This window comes from Pyxicephalus adspersus, chromosome 6 (genome assembly GCF_032062135.1).
Source record: "Pyxicephalus adspersus chromosome 6, UCB_Pads_2.0, whole genome shotgun sequence".
NCBI lineage: Eukaryota > Metazoa > Chordata > Amphibia > Anura > Pyxicephalidae > Pyxicephalus > Pyxicephalus adspersus.
Window position 1 is genome coordinate 97,638,122 of NC_092863.1, and position 21,943 is coordinate 97,660,064.

At 39.6% G+C, this 21,943-nt stretch overlaps 1 protein-coding gene across 1 annotated transcript; it reads left to right on the plus strand.

Moving 5' to 3' along the window:
* Positions 1-2,655: 2,655 nt before the first annotated feature.
* On the plus strand, positions 2,656-9,578 carry FST (follistatin). The gene is made up of 6 exons (XM_072416692.1): positions 2,656-3,180; positions 3,624-3,815; positions 4,693-4,911; positions 5,092-5,316; positions 6,598-6,828; positions 7,520-9,578. Exons 1-6 carry the CDS (start codon positions 3,096-3,098, stop codon positions 7,600-7,602), a joined length of 1,035 nt encoding a protein of 344 aa, XP_072272793.1. The 5' UTR covers positions 2,656-3,095; the 3' UTR covers positions 7,603-9,578.
* Positions 9,579-21,943: the final 12,365 nt, after the last annotated feature.

The following is a 21,943-nucleotide window of genomic DNA, read 5'->3' on the forward strand; positions in this document are numbered from 1 at the left end:
CAAGTCCTTTAATTATGTGTGTGCTAGGTTTATGATGTGACAGTGTGCTACTGTCCGCTGGGAATGAGCTTAGACCACAAATTTCATTTCATATGGGACAGACCGGAGGGACGCAGGTGAAAGGCCAGTTCTTTTTTGCAATAAGTCAGCCAGATTACACCCGGTGCTTTTTATGAATGAAAAGAGTACAGGAACGCAGTCTGTGAGACGTTCCAGACCTCTGACCCTTCACATCACATGACAGCCCAGTTACTTCCACACTAAATTCGGGTGTAGAGGCTGTACAGAGGCTATAGCTGCACACCACTGCACATTTGGTTATGGTAAAAAGCTGGGTGTAAGGGAGAGAATGAGAGAGAGAGAGAGAGAGAGAGAGAGAGAAAGAAAGAAAGAAAGAAAGAAAGAAAGAAAGAAAGAAAGAAAGAAAGAGAGAGAGAGAGAGAGAGAGAGAGAGAGAGAGAAAGAAAGAAAGAAAGAAAGAAAGAAAGAAAGAAAGAAAGAAAGAAAGAAAGAAAGAAAGAAAGAAAGAAAGTCTTTTTAAGATTCACATCCAATCAGAAAGGGAAAGACTCAGATGCTAAATTGGTGTGGTGGCATGCATTATGATAGGGCAGCACATTCAATCTGCCCAACATGCAGAGAATATCGCTTGCTGCATTTTTTAGTGCCCAGCAATGCAGGAAGATGTGTGCACATCAATGGATATGTTGTGTGTTTTGGTATGACATACAGAATCATATTACGACAATGCATTAGTGTGATGGGGCACTCAGGGCACATCACCACATGTGTATTGCATGCACTGATATGTGGAAATGAGTGCCTTACTCCAATGCATATCATACATTGCATTTTCTGCCATTTATAAACAACACTCTGCAGTACAATATGCGGCACTGCACTGCAGTACAGAACTGTATGCTGCTTTGTGTTGTATTTTCAAATGTGTAATATGCCTGAGTTTAATGGTTTAGGCTCTTAGAACACATTAGAACACATCAGACAGTGGTATGTGAACGACCCCTAATCATTGTTTGCACAGATTGTTATTAGCTCTGTGCTCAGGATAGAGTTAAGGTGTGAAGGGGCCCTGATACCTGAGAAAAAAAGTTTGCTTTTTTGGGAATGAAAAAAGCCTCTAGAGGGCGCTGGCCAACCTCCTATCCCCGCACAGATCAGAGGAGAGAGAAGGATGCAGAGTGCAGGGAAGGGAGAAGAGTGACCAGGAGATCTATAGAGGGGTGGAGGGGTCTGTCACTGAGGGGTCTGTCATTTAGGGGGCTCATTTATCTGTCATTTAGGGGTCTCATTTATCTGTCATGTAAGTGTCAGTCATTTAGGGGTCTGCTGATCAGGGTTCATTTATGTGGAGTCTCTCCAATAGGAGGTCGGTCATTCATCTTCTATTAGGTGTCAGTTATTGATCTGTCATTTAGGGGTCTCTTATGTAGGGGTCCCTGCTGGTCATCTGCTCTGAGAAGTGTAGGGGTCTCTCGCTTAGAGTTCTGACATGTTGCAGAGTGTAATAAAGAGGTTCCTGGGGGCAGGGTGCTGTATGGAAGGTCCCTGTAGGTGATGAACAGTATTGGGGTCCCTAGAGGTGATTATCAGTATTGGGGTCCCTAGAGGTGATGAACAGTATTGGGGTCCCTATAGGTGATGATCAGTATTGGGGTCCCTATAGGTGATGATCAGTATTGGGGTCCCTATAGGTGATTATCAGTATTGGGGTCCCTATAGGTGGTGATCAGTATGGTGGTCCCTATAGGTGATTATCAGTATTGGGGTCCCTATAGGTGGTGATCAGTATGGTGGTCCCTATAGCTGCTTATCAGTATGGAGGGGCCCTGTATGTGGTGTACAATATTGGGGACAGTCTAGTTGGTGATCACTATGGGGCATTCTCTATAGGTCCTGTGCATTATGGAGGTCCTTGTAAGTGGGGATCAGTATAGGGGGGTCACTATACATTGTGTGCAGTTTAGGGGTCCCTGTAGGTAGGTGCAGATAAGTATAGGGGAGCCCCTGAAGGTGATGATCAGTTTAGGGGTCTCTAAAGGTTGTGATTAGTATAGGGGCCCCTGTATGTGGTGTACAATATGGGGGTCCCTATAGTTGGTGATCACTATGGGGCAGTATCCATAGGTCCTGTGCATTATGGAGTTCCTTGTAAGTGGTAATCAGTATAAGGGGGGTCCCCATAGACTGTGTGCAGTTTAGATGTCCCTATAGGTTGTGATCAGTTTAGGGGCCCCTGTATGTGGTGTACAGTATAGGGGTCCCTGTAGGTTGTAATCAGTATAGGGGTCCCTGTAGTTTCTGTGTAGTATAGGGGACCCTCTAATGATTTGTATCTGCAATTAGTAGGGTGAATCATGTGACCCCTGGGCTATTGGAGAATGACCTGCGAATGTACAGTGAATGTGTCATGTGCAGAATGAACCTTATACACTCCACAATCCCTACTTTGCGCTGAGTATTGGCTGTGCAGAGAATGAAATATCTCCAATCTTGTAGCTGAGCCCCCCCATTATAGGAGGGGAGGGGGGTCCTATCATCATTTATGGGGCAATCTCAGCACAGGACGCCGCCTACACCATCCGCTGATACTCCCAGACGCTGCCAAGCGCGCCCACTGAAACTTCTTTTTATTAGAGTGTGAGAAGTCCCAGCCGGGCTCAGAGATCGGAGGAGAGCCATCGGAGGTGACAGGTCCTCTCTGGGGTCCTCCTGAGCTCCTCACCCCGAATCTGCACCATCCAGCGCGCTCCGCCGCTCCTCCTGGCGTTTTAATCCTGAAGCTGGTGTACCTACCCCCTAGGGGTGTAAGAGCTGGAGGTGGGTCGTGTCATCGGATTCATTGTAACATTCTCAGCAGAAGAAGACGGAGAAGAAGGAGAAGAGGGAGAGAGGGATCTCCACCCCCCAAACACTGGCTGGAGACCGCCCACCGCACACAGCTAAGACCCCCTTATAGATTTAAAGAGAGACTGCATAGCCTGACATCCATTCAATAGAGCGAGCGCAGCGCGTCCAGCTGCACCCAGCGCGTCTCCCCGGCTTCCCATCGCGTCTGTCCTGTGCGGTCACTGAGGATGTTAAATCAAAGAATCCGCCCGAGCCTTCTAGTCCTTCTCACCGCCTCCCTGTGCCATTACATGGAAGATCACAGCGTCCAGGGTAAGATCACACAGCATTTTCTGCTTTCCCCGGGTGGGATGGATCCAGCTCACTTCACCTACCCATGCTGTGCGTTGGCACTGCGCTTTTCTGGATTTCCTTTTATTTTTTTTGAGCTGAGAAAACTTTTTTTTTCCCATGCCCAGGACACATAGCTAATGGAAGTCTGCACCTCTAACGTCAGATAATGCTAAGTGTGGGCTTTTTTTTTTATATAGTAAATTGTCTTCTTATTAAAGAGAAATGGAATGGGAGATGTGGGAAGGATGGGATTGTGGCAGATTAGGGGAAGTCACCTGGAAGGTGTCAGGGTGGGTGGCTGGAAGGGGTTAATGTCCCAGGATGGATACAAAGTAAACAGTGTAGTGGAAAAGTCGCACGTGTTGTGTCTGCTGCGCTGGCGCTCACTGACGCTGTGGCTGGGCGCTGTGTGTGTCTTCCAGCTGGGAACTGCTGGCTTCAGCAATCCAAGAACGGCCGCTGCCAGGTTCTCTACAGGACGGATCTGACCAAGGAGGAATGCTGCAAGACGGGCAGGCTGGGCACCTCATGGACGGAGGAAGATGTACCCAACAGCACCCTCTTCAAATGGATGATCTTCAATGGAGGGGCGCCACACTGCATCCCCTGCAAAGGTAGGACCCCCATTCCCTATCTCTGGACTGTTCTGGATGATGAGAATAATATTGCTGTGCAGTGACATTTGTTATAGTTAAGCTTGGACGTGTTATCAGCACATGTGTACATACGTATGCTGCAAAAGTGCGCATTCGCATACGAGTCTGGGTATGGATTCCATCGAGGGTTAAATAGTGGCAGTGCCTACATGTACATTATGGGGGGTACACAGGGTCCCGCATCTCTGATCACAGCCGATAGGGAATCACATTCAATGTGTGTATGCATAGCACTTTACATATATACACACGTCACACAACACGTATGTACAGATACAGCACACTACATATATATCTATATATTATACACACATGTGCACACAACACATATGTACAGATAAAGCTCAGTATTCACACACTGCACCAGCACGCTACATATATATCTATATATTATACACACATGTGCACATAATACATATGTACAGATACAGCTCAGTATTCACACACTGACACAGCACACTACATATATATCTATATATAAAACACGCACATGTGCACATAACACATATGTACAGATAAAGCTTGATATTCACACACTGACACAGCACGCTACATATATATCTATATATTATACACACATGTGATAGATAGATAGATAGATAGATAGATAGATAGATAGATATGGGGGAAGATAATAGAGATATAGGGAATGTTAGATATACAGATGATATAGATAATAGATATGAATAAAGACAGGAGATCAGATTGATAGATGACATGGAGATAACCGATATATAGGTTTTCTATAGTTCACATATGGAGTTTGCTGAGAGTGTTGTGCCATTAGAGAGCATAGAGATCACCCAGCTAATGTTGTGTGTCTATCCATTCCCAGAGACGTGTGAGAATGTGGACTGCGGTCCTGGGAAGAAGTGTAAGATGAACAAGAAGAACAAGCCGCGCTGTGTGTGCGCCCCAGACTGCTCCAACATAACCTGGAAGAGTCCCGTCTGTGGCTTGGATGGCAAGACTTACAAGGACGAGTGTGCCCTGCTGAAAGCCAAGTGTAAAGGAATGCCCGAGCTGGATGTGCAGTATCAAGGCAAATGTAAAAGTATGTTCCAGTCCCAGATTTATCATATTGTGATACTACACCATGTGGCATCAAGCCTAGAGGAATGTATATGTATAATAATATCCTGCAGTCAGCCGTGTGATGGTGCTTTCTGGTGTCTGCACTGATACCTTACAGTGAGCTCACATTGATCACTGTCTCCCCTTGTGTTTGTTTCAGAGACCTGCAGAGACGTGTTATGCCCTGGGACGTCCACCTGCGTGGTGGATCAGACTAATAATGCGTATTGTGTGACCTGCCACCTCAACTGCCCGGAGCCCACCTCGCCGGATCAGTACTTATGCGGCAACGATGGCATCACGTATGCTAGTGCGTGTCACTTAAGGAAAGCCACCTGCCTACTAGGCAGATCTATCGGGCTGGCGTATGAGGGAAAATGCATCAGTGAGTATTGGACTTGTGTAGCATTATCTTATCCTGAATTATATTTGTCTTAAATCTCAGCCTGCTGTAAAAAAAAATTATTGTCCTACACATCATCCCGTCATATAATTTCCATTATATCACACTATTATACTATCCTACTTATCATATCATTTCCATTATATCATGCTATTATACAATCCTACATATCATCCCATCATATCATACTAATATACAATCTTACATATCATATCATCCCATCATATCACCCCATTATACCATCCTACATATCATATCATTTCAATTATATCACGCTATTACACCATCCTACATATATATCATATCATCCCATCATATCATACTAATATACAATCTTACATATCATATGATCCCATCATATCATACTAATATACAATCTTACATATCATATGATCCCATCATATCACACTATTATACCATTCTACATATCATATCATTTTATCACGTGCCTTTCCATCATATCATTTTATATATCATTCATTAATATATCATCCCATTAAACTATCCTACATATAGCGCACTGCAGTTCACTTCTGATACAAACCAACACTTAATATATATATATATATATATATATATGAGAATATTCAACAGTAAAAGGACAGCTTGCCAGTCCAATGTCTGCTTGGCTTTGGGTGTAAAAAAAATCCTTCCTTTATTTACCAAACTCCTTATTGTGAAAGGATCATTCCACACAACTTTTCTGTAAATATCCGCTATGGTTCCCAACTATGCAACTCCTGGTGTTTTAAGTATTCATTCTGTAGAAGATACTTTATCCCTATGAATAATTTTGGCTGACTGCCCTTTATAGTTTTAATTTCATGTGGGTGACAAATTTGTTTTTAGGAAATGTTAGAATCAATGTCACAATATTGGGCAGTGAAACTGTTATATTTAGCAGGGTCATGAAGATTTTTGATCTGCAGAAATTGATGCAAAGCTTTGTACATTTTTTTTTATTTGTTGATGTTCTTTTGTAAAGTAATCACCATGGAGTTGTTGATAATTAGATTGTCTTGCAGTATATAGATACAAATGAGAAGGAGTTGAATGTTTTGTGTGCTATTGGACAAATCCACAATCCTGTAGCAGGAAACAAATCCACTTTCTGGCATATGAGGGATCTTCATGTCTGTAAAATAAAACGCAGAAAATCTAGATAGTGCCTGAGTGGAAAATGAAGCCAGGAGTAATTTTGCAACCACGCAGCAGTTCACCTGGCTCTGAATATTCTAACATCTGCCTCATTTTTCTTTGCAGAGGCCAAGTCGTGTGAAGACATCCAGTGCAACGTAGGCAAGAAATGCCTATGGGACAGTAGAGTGGGCAGAGGACGCTGCGCCGCGTGTGACGATATCTGTCCAAACAGCAAGTCGGATGAAGCGGTTTGCGCCAGCGATAACACCACCTACCCAAGCGAGTGCGCCATGAAACAGGCAGCCTGCTCCTTGGGGATACTTTTGGAAGTCAAACACAGCGGATCTTGCAACTGTAAGTGACTTAGCTGCAAAACAAAAGTAAGATTTCTAAAGGCAACCCCTCCCTAATGAGGACTAGACAGAATTAGACAGCAGCACCAATGCTAGCTTTTACACCTGCCCCATTTCTAGCAGTGAAGGGGCCTTGCCAGACTATGATTGCCTCTAATGCAGGAAAACAAAAAAACAAAAAACAAAATATCATTGTCTAAAGGGGTTGCCTGAGAATATCTTTCCTTCTATTTTTCTAATTTTGCTTCTGTGTGCTTCGCTGATTGCTTCATTAACGCTTTTGAGTGACCTAACTCCAAACTCCGGTAGAAAAAAGTTGCTCTATGCGTCACTTTACGCAGTGGGCGCCCCTACTACTAACTCTTTGAAGACACAAGCAGTACACCTAGAACACCAGAGCGCTTTTTGTCTGATTTACAGGAACCTGCAATAAAAGTCGATCCATTGAGGTCCTACAGAACTTGCTGCAGTTAAGACTTCATACATTAATTAAAAAAATATAAAAAAAACACAAACAGAAAGGAACAAGTATTACTATATAGAGATGCCAAAAGGCATTATTACTACAAGTCACATACAATGCAACGCTGTATTCTGGCTGTTCAGAACAAAAAAAACAAAAATCATGCACTGAGCTTCTGCGCTGTTGTTGTCCTTATTTAAACAACAGCTCCCCTATATTCCCTATATAGCCATTAATGAAGAAGCGGAGGAAGAGGATGAGGAAGAGGATCCAGACTACAACAGCGTCTCTCTATCTTCCGTCCACTGGTAAAACTGTTGGAACAGCCTTTCTTGGCACGGATTAAAGGGGCTGTGTGCCCAAAACTGATATTTCACTTCTGAGTAGATTTCGGTGGTCTAGATTACCCAATGTCTTCTTATATCTCCTGGAGACTCCATTGTTGAGATCTTCTACGTTCTCCAGTTTTCTGCTATAGAGTCTTCCAAAAGCTTAGGGAGAAGCTTCATAATGGACTCCGCAGATTGCCGTTAATGGGAAACAAATGCAGAGATCCCACCAATGGAACTAAGAAAGGTATAAGAAGCTGCCCCGGTGATGTAGCCCCCCTACATTCACACAAAATTGAAATATCAGTTTTGGGTGAACTGACCCTTTAATGTCCATACTGTACATAGGTGTATGCTTATTTATTTTGAAGAAGAAAAAAGTATACATATAGTTGAGTCGGGTAGACATTTATTTATACAGTGTCATGTTTTTATAATTTATACATAAAATGTCTGTTTGACTGTACACCTTGTTTTGAAGAAAATATATTCGTCAAAGGGAGAGCAGTGTTATTTATTGTGAGATGCCTTTTGCTTGTAAAGTTCAGCTTATTATTTTTCTTTTCTTGTTAGTCCATTCCTTACATCTGACCATGACTGTCTGCTCTGTAAAATGAGGTCCCAAGGCAGGACTTTGAAAACCTCCACAAGACAGAGGCCACTTGCTCAGCCATCATTCTGCCCCTGGCTCAGGGAGTGATTGTAGGGTGCTGTTCAGTGGTCGCTGTCTCGGAGGACTGAGTTCTGCTTTGAGTTTTCTCTCTTGATCACATTTGCATGTCCGTTCTGCTGTTTTATTTATTGGGTTTTTTTTTTTTCTTTTCTCCTGTACATACATTCTTTGGGTTTTGTTTACAAGGACCTTGACTGACCAAAAGAGGCTGCAATAACTATATCAGTTGTGGTTAATAGGGAAAGGTCGTCTTTTAAAGGTTTAGTCCATACAGAATGGAGGTTTTTATTACAGGCCGATGCTGGTGGGATGAATCACCCATTGACTTTTCTATCTCCTGGAGACTCCAGGCTTGAGATGTTTCTGCAGAAGTTCTTGCAGCAGGAGGAGTCCTCCTTGATTAGGATAATCTTTCATTATAAATATTAGTATACTTCAAATGCGAAAGTGAGACTGGGCTGATTGCTTCGGCTATCCTGGGAACTGACTGCAAAGGGGGTTGATTTGGCCAATTAGCACTTACTGAATCTTTTATTCTTGGTGGACTAACCTACCTGTTGTCTAGACCAGTGTTGCTGAAATTGTTTTAAAGTATCTACCCCATTAGCTATTGTTTTTAAACAATGAAAATACTGATAACTATTTTAAATGACTTATTCCTTGCTAAATCTCTGAAATGTTTCTGTGAATTTACTTTAAGAAGCAGAAGTATCTTTAGACCCATTGTAAGTACCCTCGTGTTTGTCAACAAGTGGTCCTGACAAATGAATAATATTTGTTTTAGCTGATCTGTTCCCTGGAGATTATGATGCCAGTGTTGCCCATTATTCCTAGGGAATGGATAGATGCTCAAACATTAGGTAAACCCAATAGCTCCCAAAAACTGTGCCCTTTATTGTCTATTTTATTATTGACACCTATACCTGTATATTTAGTGAATTGCACCAACAAGGATTTTGTGATGACGGGTGGAAAGACAAACCGTTCCCTTAACCCACATTTTTTCATTCTTTCACAAACCAATGCAAAAAGTATCACTTTCCTTTCTTTTATGTTTAATCATATCAGAGCTATATCAGTCCAAGTTTCTTGCTTTTCCTAGTACACCTTTTTGTTTCTGATTCAATTTTATATTTTCAGAAAAAAAACATGGCAAGTTAAATATAAATTCATTTAAATATATAGTTTTGTACTTTTTTACCATGTAAATGTGCAATGTATATAAAAGTTATAAAGTGTATTTGTAAATAAATTATGGTTGGAAAATAAAAATAACTTGGAATTTTCATATGTAGCTATGTGTCTATTTATATGGTAATAAATTTCTAAGGAACTCCAATAAAGATGTAGGGGTATCTGAAAAGCAATGTTACCTAATGGTGTTACACATTTTAAGAAACCAGAGTTTTGACCCCATGCTTTTGGCAATGAGTAGTGAAATCTTAGTAACATAGAGATCTAATCGCCAGTGGGGAGCTAGACGCATCTACACGGGGTTTTTTAAGCAAAACTGTCCAGGCAATTAGGAGCTAAATAGTATCAACTGGCTGCTCACTAATGGAACAAATTGTTCCCAATGGTATAAGCTACACAATAACACGTAGTAAGAATTATTGCCATACAGTACTGTGCAATAATATGGGATTAATTACTACAACATGCTGTTACTGTGTAGCTCACGAAATACAGAGCCAATGTCTCCATCAGAGAATGTTCGATCATTATAATTAAACTGCTAAAAATCATGCATGTACAATAGCAGGGGCTGAAGCCTAAACCACTGCAGCTCCAATGGAAATACCTTTTCTGTCCCTCTGTATTTTTTAATTCAAATAATGTTAGCTTTGGATTTGTGAACCTTCTATAATCCCAAGCACAGCAGCATCCAAATGGGAAGAGCGGCAGCACTGGCAGCCAAGTAGTCTCTGCAGAGCCCACGTATGACCCCATCCGTTTGCTTCTTCAATGTCCAATCCATAAGCTGGATATGTGTTTTAGGTCTTCTTGACCAAGGTGTGCTGCTGCTGAGCTAAGGGTATGGAATCTGGTTGTGTTGGCTGTGTTGTTTGTCATGGATGCCTGGATCACTGGTTTGCAAACTCTTCAGAAGGTAAGACTGGAGCTGCAGATATCACTAGATAGTCATGCTCATTTCTTTGATATAAGTATGAATGTCGTTGTACAGAGCAGAAACATAAAAGACCTCTGTCAACTGGCTTTTGTTCAGGTCAGATGGACCTTGCATTTCCATTACAATGCAATCAATGGATTCTAAATGATATCAGGAGCCTGTTAGACTGATGCCTTCGACTCAATCCCATAGACATCGACATCGACACAAGCCGTAGGACTGTCTGAAAGATGGATTTAGAAGTCACCTCTATCTCCAATCTATGAGCCTGGTTTTTTAAAGCTCTCCCAGACTGGAGAAGTTAGACTATCATGGGCGAACCTGGGTGATCCAGATTCCAAACTGTAATGGCTTTCTTAAAAGTGCTATTTGGCATATGTTTTCAATCCTGGATTAGATCCATTGCAAGTTTGCCACATCACTCAGGTTCTTCCATGAAAGTCTCTCTTCTCCAGTCTCAGAGAACTTTATCAAGCCCAATGTGCCAAGGCAGCTTTAGTGCTTGCAAAAACATGCAACTTTCCAGTTAGCATGGGGCTCCCCTTTAAAAATTAAAGCTTTCTGTAAACACTAGATGACTGTTATCTCCATGACCACGGATATATCAAAGTGAGTACAGCTAACATACATCTCACACTGGTAAACTTCAAACGGACCTAAAATTAGCACACAGGTTCTGCAAAAACAAATAGTGCCACCATCAAACAATCCCATGTAACTTTGGAGGCTTAGACAACAAACCTACAAGGTAGGATTATAAATGTTTCAGGAATTAAAGGACCCTTTTTTAGTTCAGCAGGGTGTGATAAACTAGAAGTTCTAGACAAAAATGTTTATATTTTTAAGTATATTGCAAAATGTATAAAGCATTAAAGGATAGGACTCCCAATTCAACTTGGCTACCTTGTGAGGTAAACTGATGTCAGTGGGTAGATTCAGGCAATCCAACCTGTTTTGGGGGAGAATGTCGACAGGTTACAGAGAGCAAACAGACTGCTCATTGTCAGTTCATCATAGTTCCAACCATGAAAAGCCAGAATCAGGATTGTCTGCAGCATGTCTGTATCCTCCCCAAGGAATGATCATGCTGCAACCCACTGTTCCTGTCCAGCCGAAGCTGGATTGGTTTGTGATTACACTCCTAAGAGGTGATTGCCTTGGACGTTCAGCAGAAGAGGAACACAGAAAGTGCCGAACCTTCAACTCATGTTGCTAGGGTTGTTCACTGCTTAGCTTTTAGTCTGTAGCAGACTCACTGACCTTTTGCTGTAAAGAAACAACGTACCTATTCCAAACAATGACCCACATCATGGACATTTCTTGTGTATATTGAGTTGTCTGTGACCAGCCTGCACTAAGCACCTCATCTGAGTCTCTGCGGAATTTGAGCTTAGCCCTCTGTACATCAATGACTGCCAAAAATCTGGCACAGTATTCCACATGATGATCTAGGTGAGCCCAAACTTCACATTGCACAGTTATATCTCCAATAAATTAGTCAATTTTAGAAACACAGCTTACTAAATTACAAAACAATATTTTACCTATATTAAAAACAGCAAGCATGAACAAGCCCTGACACATTTCACTATGGACTGAAATGTTCCAGTAGTAGTGCCTTTATTTTTGAAAAGAATATTATTTTGCATTTCAATGTGCAGTGTTCTGTTGCTGATAAATCAATTATTGCCTGGAAGGAAGTTGGCACAAGAGATAAGTTTACCTCCTCTCTTTTTATACTTCGACTCAGGAAGCCCAATCTCGACTAGCCTGGCTCCTAATCCACTGCAAATACACCAGTGTTTCCCATTTAGGGTTCCTCCAAAGGTTGCTAGGGGTTCCTTAAACAAAAAGCATTTTGTGCCTCTCAGATCAGTTTAACTGGACCAATGATGTTTTTGGCTCTCTGTAAGGGAGACATTATTCCCACTGACCACCACACTAATGTACTGTGAGCTGTGGATATAATATCTAAATAAGAGTTTCCCTAAAGACCTGAAAGTTTTTTCAAGTGTTCCCCCCTGTTTAAAAGTTGAGAAAGATTGCTCTACATTATGCCATAATGTTATGAATGTGATTGGTCCAAGATGCTGGAGATAAGAAGGAGCAACTAAACAAAGCCTGTCTCCATCTACTTTGTCATTTTATAAACATTTATTATTATTATTATTATTATTATTATTATTATTAATAAACAGTATTTATATAGTGCCAACATATTATGCAGCGCTGTACAATAAATAGGGGTTGCAAATGACAGACAGTGACACAGGATGAGGAGAGGACCCTGCCCCGAAGAGCTTACAATTTAACATTTTCTAGTCTTCTCCTATTCGGTTACCACTACTTCATTCTCTATTTATGCAAACATGGCAGAATTGAGCCAACATAATTACAGGCCTCCCAGTACCACTGTTTTTCAGCCTATGTGCCTTTGGTAGTGTTGGGCCCATGCTTTTCATATCCAACCACCCTCAAAATGTTATGGGCACCGTAAGACAATATGTCTCGACTGATTAGAAGTAAACAAGACACCATTCAGCATGGCAAATCAATGTTACATCAAAACTGTCACTTCTTTGCTCATCTTGAAAGTCTACAGATCACTTTTATTTGTTTTGAAGTGCCTATCCAGAATGTCATCCCTCCCTCCCTTCCGTGGGACTCTATGCTTTGTCTGGCACTCCACTGTCCCCGGTCTTATCAAGTGATCTCAGCCTCCTCAGCTTCACAAGTGAGAAATACAAACAGCTAGACGTTCCTAATTACCCATCCAAAATTAAAAGCAAAACCCAATTAAGGATTGAGCTAGGGCAGAAAAAGCTGCATTCAGAGAAAAGAGAGAAACACTTTTGTTATTTGAAGAAAGCGCAGCTTAAAAATAGGCCTGATCACTTCACTGTACATTTTAAACAGTGTCTGAGCGCGTGTAGACAATACGTAGGTTACATTGGTACACCGTGAGATGTAAAAGAGGTCAGTCTCCTAAAATGCACCCATTGCAGGATGGCAACGAAAGGCAATTTTAGGGCAAGTTGTTGAATCTGGCGGCAGTTTATACTTTAAGAAGCCCCAAGCAGGACGCAATATTGATGATTTGTAATAGCAGAGAATATACTATACCATAATAAACCAGTACTTTAGTATTTATCTTTAGAAAATTGTCTTAGATATTGCTCCACTTTCCTTTTTTAATAAAAAAGCCAAATCCATTTTTATTTAAACTTGGTTTGGTCTCTAATATTGCCCTCATTGAATTATTATATATTGTAACACTTGGCCTCTTACAAGCTTCTGATACATAGTGAAGGGCAGCACCGTGGCTTAGAGGTAAGTGCTCAGCCCTTTGCAACCCTAGGTACCAGGACACTAACTGCATGGAGTTTGCAGGTTCCCCCCGTGTTTGTGTGGGTTTCCTCCGGGTACTCCGGTTTCCTCCCAAAAAACGTGCAGTTAGGTTAATTGGCTTTCCCCCAAAATTGCCCTTGGACTGTAATAAAGACATATGACTGAGGTAGGAAAAATAGATTGTGAGCACCATTGAGGGACAAGCTACTGACATGGCTATGAGCTATACAACGCTACGTAATATGTCGGTACTATATGAATACTGGTTATTATTAGTATGCAGTTCCTAACACACTATAGGTCTGATTTATTAAAGCTGCAAAAGATTATATTGGGAGGACCTGAGTGATCCAGCCAACCTGGAATAGATTTCTAAAAAATAATTTTCTATTGGCCAATGTTTTCAATCCAGAACCAGATTGATTCCAGGTTCTACCATGACAGTCTATCTTCTCCAGTCTTGGAGAGCTTTCATAAATCAGGTCCATTGGGCCTGATTTATTAAGGCTCTCCAATGCTGGAGAGGATATACTTTCATCAGTGAAGCAGGGTGACCCAGTAAACCTGGAATGGAGGTCTTAAAAGTCATTTGGTATTAGTTAGTAAATGTTTTCAATCCATTCCAGGTTTGCTGGACCACCCAGCTTCACTGATGAAAGTGTATCCTCTCCAGCCTTGGAGAGCTTTAATAAATCAGGCCCATTGTGTCAAGGTGATATTTAACAACATCATTTTTGGCAACCAATCAGAAAACTTTTTTCAGGAGCTTAATATGATCACATGGATACAGGCTGTCTTCTCCTTGTTTGCTACAAATCACATTGTTTGATTTTTAATAATAGGCCTGTAATAAATGTCCAATGTGTTTCTATATCTTAATACAGACTTCTAAAGGTAACATTACAAGGTAAATTTGATCTAAATTAGATAACCATTAAGATTCTTTTGGATAAGAGAAAAGGAGGTAGAATTAAGCACAACCCCAAATCCTTGCTAAACACCAAAGGTTATCATAAACAGAGTTTGAACCAATCCTTGTTCCTAGTGCAGAGAAAGTGAAGCCAATTTACAACAAGTCAACAAGATAAAAAGCTTAGGAGTAGCCGAGTTTCACCCACCAACTTCCATCAAGTTACTTTCACCTTGGTTGTTCTTGTTCTAAATATGATCAATTTAATTACAGTTTCCACAAGTGTGTAAGCAATCCTTCAGTAAAATCTGCTCCTCCTCTTTTTACACCAACTACAACAATTCATTTGTTAGGCCATTAGCTTCTGCCTTTGTAGCATTGTCTACCACTGTCATGTTTGCTTACTGGAGTTGTGTCAAGCATTCATCATAAAACTCACTTCAATTGCCTTTTGTGTTTGTTAGTTGAATTGGGAGTAAACACATCTTATTTTTGTAATGGGGTTGTTTGCACTTAATTACTCTTCATTATCATCTGTAAAAAATGCCAATTGTCTCTCGCAGCTCTGTTAACAAACACATTACTTGAAAAGCAGACGGGAGCAATGTCAGAGCATGGAGGTTGGGGACACTTTACTTTCACGATGGCGGTGACGTTGCTGTGCGTTTACCGCTTTCTCTAGCCAGGAATTGTTGCCTTTCTCAGCGGCTCTACATTCATGCTACTCCTTGCATGAGCTCCATAGGGAATGAATGTCAAAGGTGCAGACTCTGCTTTTTTTAATAACAGCACTGCCATGTGAGTATTCAAGTGGATGGCACCGTGCAGAATCGTGCAATTTAGAGGAGGTATGAATCTGGCCTTAGTATGTTTGAAACACACTTGCATGAAGGTGCATTGTGGTAAATTTAAAGCACATGATGTGTGTTAGTGTGTTGCATCATTTCAAATCACATCCAGATTTTACAGGCAATGCCCATTGGTACACATGTTCTCATTCTGTATTTATTATTATTACACAGCTTTTCACTTGCCAAGGATTTTTCAATATATTTAGTGTATTTCAGGTCTTCTGAATCTAGAAATGACATGAGTTGGTTTCATTGCATTGGTTCTAGTTTTTGTGATTCAGGAATCGAAATAGACGATTTTACCAACAACAAATATTAACACAGCATATTATTAATAAATAGTATTTATATGGGGGCAACATATCACACAGCGCTGTACATTAAATAATGGTATATTAATATAGGTAAAGTTTTTATTGTTTATCCTACTAATGCTTTGCTTTATTTTTGTCTTTTCTGTAATTAATAAGAATAAACAGAATGAACAGACATTGTTTAATAATCAATCCATAATGTGTAGTTTATTCCCCAGAGAAGGCACCGAGCATAGCTACATTTACAGCCACGTTTCCCCATGGGAACGTGCAAGTGCAAGAATCTAAATACAGGCAAGCTTATGTCATATTCATGTTCATCAAAGCTTACAGCACGAGCTTGCTTCTAAAAGTACTCCTAGATTGTAAGCTCTTCGGGGCAGGGTCCTCTCCTCCTCCTGTATCACTCTCTGCATTCGTCTGTGATTTGCAACCCCAATTTAATGTACAGCGCTGCATAATACGTTGGTGCTATATAAATACCGTTCAATAATAATACAGAGACACCCTGAAGAAAATTGCTGATGCAGACCTGCAATTCCTATATGTGTTGCTGTATACTTCAAGTATCTTTTAAGAGAAATTTAGAGGGCTGGACTGTCTTTACCTTCTTAAGGAGCATTTATAAATAAGGCCCATTACACCAAATGTTGCTTTTTAGTAAGGCTGTAATTGTTCCCTACCCACATGATGGGCAGCACAGTGGCTCAGTGGTTAGCACTCTGGCCTTTGCAGCACTGTTCCCAGGTTCAAATCCCAGCCAGGACTCTATCTGCATGGAGTTTGCGGGTTCTCCTTGTGTCTGCAAGGGTTTCCGCCCACATTCCAAAAACTTGCAGTTAGGTTAATTCACTAACCACCCCAAAATTGACCTTAGACTGTATTACAGGCATATGACCATGATAGGGACCTAATAATGTGATCCCTTTGAGGGACAGCTAGTGACATGACTATGAACTTTGTACAGTGCGTTGTAATATGTTGGTGCTATATAAATCCTGTGTAGTAATAATAATTAAGGATAACTGAAATGGCATTTATTACTTCCACAAGTATGTTTCCAGAAAACACTCCCTGTATTGTAATCAATGTATTTCATATAGAAACAAAATTGATCTAAATTGTTAATGGTGCAGTTTCATCAATATATTGTTTAAGTTTACCTTTTTTACTTTCATTTTTTAAAAGGGAAATTTGTAACTTTTTAGCTATAAAATATGTATTTTAGCAGGTTCCTGAATCTATTTTACTGTGCAAATTCTCCCATCTATAAACTAAGCCCACACACCCACTCGGCTATATATGTTACAGATGTTAGGCTAATACAATTCACAGATGTGTTTTTCCCTAAGTCAGCTGGTACACTGAGCACAATACAATGGGCTTTAATGAAAGCACTTGCATGTGGTCTGAATGTTTATCAAAAACAGTGAGAGAAAAAATAATCATTGCATATACCCCAGCCATGTATATATAAGACAATACACATGCACATACAGTATGTGGGTGTTCCAGATTAAATTTAAGACTAACTATGATGCAAGAAAAAAAATGGATTCTGGTCTAACAGAAAACAGGATAGTGTTTTAAAACTAGATCGCCTGGACGTTACCAAATACAACCAATTAACATTGGAAATAAAATAGAGAACAATATCGCATCATGGGAGCTAATCTTTTTTTCTGGTTCTGCTCAATTAGGACATGCAATGTAAGAGCTGGGGTATACTTTATATTTGTGATGAACTGTTGGAACCATAGGGGACACGGTCTTCTGTAAAGGAGTACTGCTCTAAAATTGAGCTGTCAGCAGCAGGAGTGACCATTGTTGGACTTTCGTGTGTACCTAGCCTTACACTACAACAGACCAAGAAACATGGATGCACACAACCCTAGGAACAAAAAACAAACATGTAACAATCAAATAAACATATAAAAGTAAACAAGACAAAACAAATAAACTAATAAAATATGATACTTTTATAATCGTATATTAAATATTATATAAGTTATATAACCTATAGTGACATAACTATGGACTTTGTACAGTGCTGCGTAATATGTTGGCGCTATATAAATACTGTGTAATAATAATATTATTATGCAATACAGCTATAAATCAATCATTGGGAAAAAGGCTCAGCCTTTATTTATAACTTTATACACAGAAAGTTGTGCAAAAAAAAAAAACAAGCCACAGCAGGAATAAATCGTCCATCTTTCTATGTCTTAGACATCTATCCAGTAAGTTTATCTTCCAACATATAACATCTACAAGTTGGTCAAATGAATGTAAAACAGAATGTTACATTTAATTGTATATAATTTATCCCACCACCCTTTCCTTGTGGCTACTTGAGGATGTAGGACCTGACTAGACTGTACCCTATACAAAGTTGTTCTGACACACATGGGAGAACAGGATGCCACTAGGTTAAACTGTGAATACTGGAATGGAACTTTGTATATGTGATCATATATAATGCTGATTTTATGTGTTTATAATGAAACGGTTGATGTCTTTGTCACTTAGACAGAAGGCACAGACAGCAATAGAAACACCGTCACAACTTTGAACCCTGGATCACCCTAATAAAAATTCCTTTTCTATTTTTATCTTCCTCTGTTAGTGAGATTTTCCATCACTTACTGTCCTGATATGAATTGGGAGGAAATCTCCCCAACAGAGATAGAGGAGTAAGTAAAAGCCTAGTAGGTTCTCAAAACCTTAAATGATGGTATAAAAAGATTACAAACCAAACACACCGATAACTTTTTTTAACCTCAGTGATTTGATTTCTTCTTCCTCATATATTTTAGTGGACCAAGATAGGTAAACCTTTGTTGTTGAGTATCCATTGATGAGTATAATGCAATTGCAAATTGCTCATTGCTCAAGGAAACTCATAGTAACCTCTGGAGGAACTATAGGGCTCTGCAAAACCCTGGATGAGAAACACTGATCTAGACTAACCAATACTCAGATACCTAAATATAAAAATGAAAGTCATGGTTTTTTGAGGACTATGTATATATTGCACTTATAGTAATTTGTACAACAATTTCTTTATTCACCCTGAAATTTTTAAACGTTCAGAACGGTTGTCAATCAACCATAATGGACCAATTTACTCCTTGTTGTGCAGGGTTACATTTACTGGAGATCCACCTACTCACCACAAACAACAAAAAGTAACACCCTATTCAAACGCATTAATGTCTAGCTTTACTCTACTTATGCCATCAAAGGTTTTTTAATTCAAAGTTTTTTACTCAGTGACAGACTCTTCCCAGTAGCCATTGTATTTAAGGCAACTGATGGTTCAAGTTTAAGCAATCAAAACTGAATTGTCAGTAAATAAATGAAACATTGCCACATCTGAACACAATAGGCTAACACAGCATGAGTGTTAATATTTCCACGTTACTGAGGACACCACAAAACATGTATATGCAGTGATTCCCCCTTATACCTTATTGTCACATTGCATGGGGCTGAATTACGATGACAATTGCCATACTCCTGAAAGACCATTGTCAGTGATTGGATTCCTGCTGTGATGTACAAAGTTAAGAGCTATCACGGAGTGTGAAGTACAAGGCAACAATTTACAAATAATGTTTGGTATTTCTGAGCTCTATATTTGGAACCATTTCTTCTGCTGGTAAATATGGTCTCTATACAAAACTGCACAATATATATTATTGTTATGATTATTATTAAACAATATTTATATAGCGCCATCATATTACGCAGCAATGTACAAAGTCCATAGTCATGTCACCCGCTGTCCCCCAAAGGGGGTCACAATCTAATATCCCTACCATAATCATATTTCTTTAATACAGTCTATGGACAATTTTTGGGGTAACCTTTTAACCTAACTGCATGTCTGTTTTTTGGAATTTGGTAAGAAACCAAAGTACCCGGAGCAAATCCACGCAGACACGGGGAGAACCTGCAAACTCCATGCAGATAGTGTCCTGGCTAAGATTTGAACCTGGCACCTAGCGTTGCAAAGGCCAGAGTAGCTACCGTAATAATGTATTACCCAGCGCTTTACATATATATATATATATATATATATATATTCATTAATCTGCTTTACTCTGAGGGCTGAAGTTACAGACAGACTACAAGATGATAAAGTAGTTAGTGTACTAAGCTATTCTACATGTGTTTTCATCCTCTGGAATTCTGAGAGTTGGGCTGTGTACACATGTACATTTTTTGTCACTGGAAATGATGAAAGATGGTTTCCAGTGACAGAGTGACAGATGGATGTCTGAGGACTCTACACACAGTACCCGCTGGGGTAGGAACAAGCAAGCAACATCCCGCTGTGTTCTCCTCCCTTTGCCTTATATATTACCCAGTGCTGTACATTAAATAGAGATATATATATTCTGAAGGATTCACAAACAATGTTAGGAACCTTCTGTACACATGTCAGATACTCACCCAGGATGACCATTGCTATCTATTCATCTGATGGGTGTAAATAGCTTTAGGTATTACGCAATATGTTATAATATGTTGAACCATTAATGATGGATGAACAATTCATTTCTTGGTTCCCTGCAAATCAGATGATTAATAGGACAAAAAAATGAACCCACCTCCCTAGCCTCATAACTTTAACCGCAGATGAACAGGTACCTTCCCTAGGGGTGTCCATGCCCAGTGTCCTGAACACTATTTTTCAAGTGTTGCTACTGTAGAGTCAACTAAATTTTTAAAGATCTTTATTTGGACATTTTTAAATAACCCCCCTCATATAAGAAGAACATTTTTTTTTAGTAAAATCAATGTATGCATTATTTTTATTTATTTTTTTGTTTTTTATATTGACATGCCATGGGATAACAAGCCAGGAGTCTGTCCATTGCATTTTGTTTCCCCACTTGGCTAAAAAGTGACCAATATAAAAAGCATCTTTAATTATTTTAAGAAATAAAAAATGTTTATTGGCTACTTTGCTAACATGTTGGCAACTAACTGAGCCCTTGCAAATAAAAGTTTGAGTTTTATTTTTTTCTGGACAGCTGGGTTATTGCGGGATGTTGATTTACCTTGGTTATAAGAAGCCTGGAAACTTTTACTTTCTAGTCTGTAGTTAGGAAAGAGCAGACTCCAATTAGCCTCCACCGGAACAAGATTAAGAAGTCTAGCCAACCTGTGGAATTATTTTTATTCTCATTTCTTATAGTAATAAAGCTAGCTTAGGTGATAATTATTTTATTTTTATTTTTTTTAGAGTTTATAAAATCTCTTTTTTTAGTGTCTTTTCTTGATAATAATCTTTTCAAAAGAGAAAAAAACTATTGTTAAAAGACTATTGAACAAAAAAAAATCAAAGCAAGCAAAGGATAAGCATCTGGTTGAGCGTGAAAATTCAATCTGACAACTAAAGGAAATCGTGAGAAAACAAGAAAAAAAAAAACAGGACTAGGAATAAGTGAATTTTGTATCGCTCTTACAGTTCTCAAACTTTATAAAACCCAAAATTAGGTGTAATCATATGACTTAATTAACAAAAATATAAAAAGAAAAACATCAGGTCAGGGAACTGTTGCTTTAACCCTTTAGGAAGGAGGTTCTTGTGGAAAAAAAAGCAGATTAATGTGTTGCAGGCCTCCCTAAGTACTGAAAAAGGTTAAGGCCCTTTCATCACATTCTTTTATGGGAAGGCTCTGTAGACACAATAGGGATTACAAGTCTCTTTGATGAAGTCTCCCTCATTTGAACCTGTTTCTCTTTCCCCCATGAAACTAAAGATAATCTCCCTGAAATGAACATTTCCCCTTTTGAATGATGGCTCAGACAAATGATAAGGGTTGAAAAAGCAGAGACACACTGACAAAAGGAAAGCAAAAACATCCAAAAAGTAAAAGCAGAAGATTAGGTATTATGACATCCCATTGAAATACAGAATGGGCTACCCCGTGGAAACCAAAAAGGAGTCGTCTGTGAGTATTCACAGAATCAGAAAGTGGCAGACTTCCAGTCCTGTGACACGTCATGTATTTATATACAGTTTAGATGCTGGGAGCTAATATATTTATCACCCTTAGTCTTAAGCGGTTCCACATTTTAA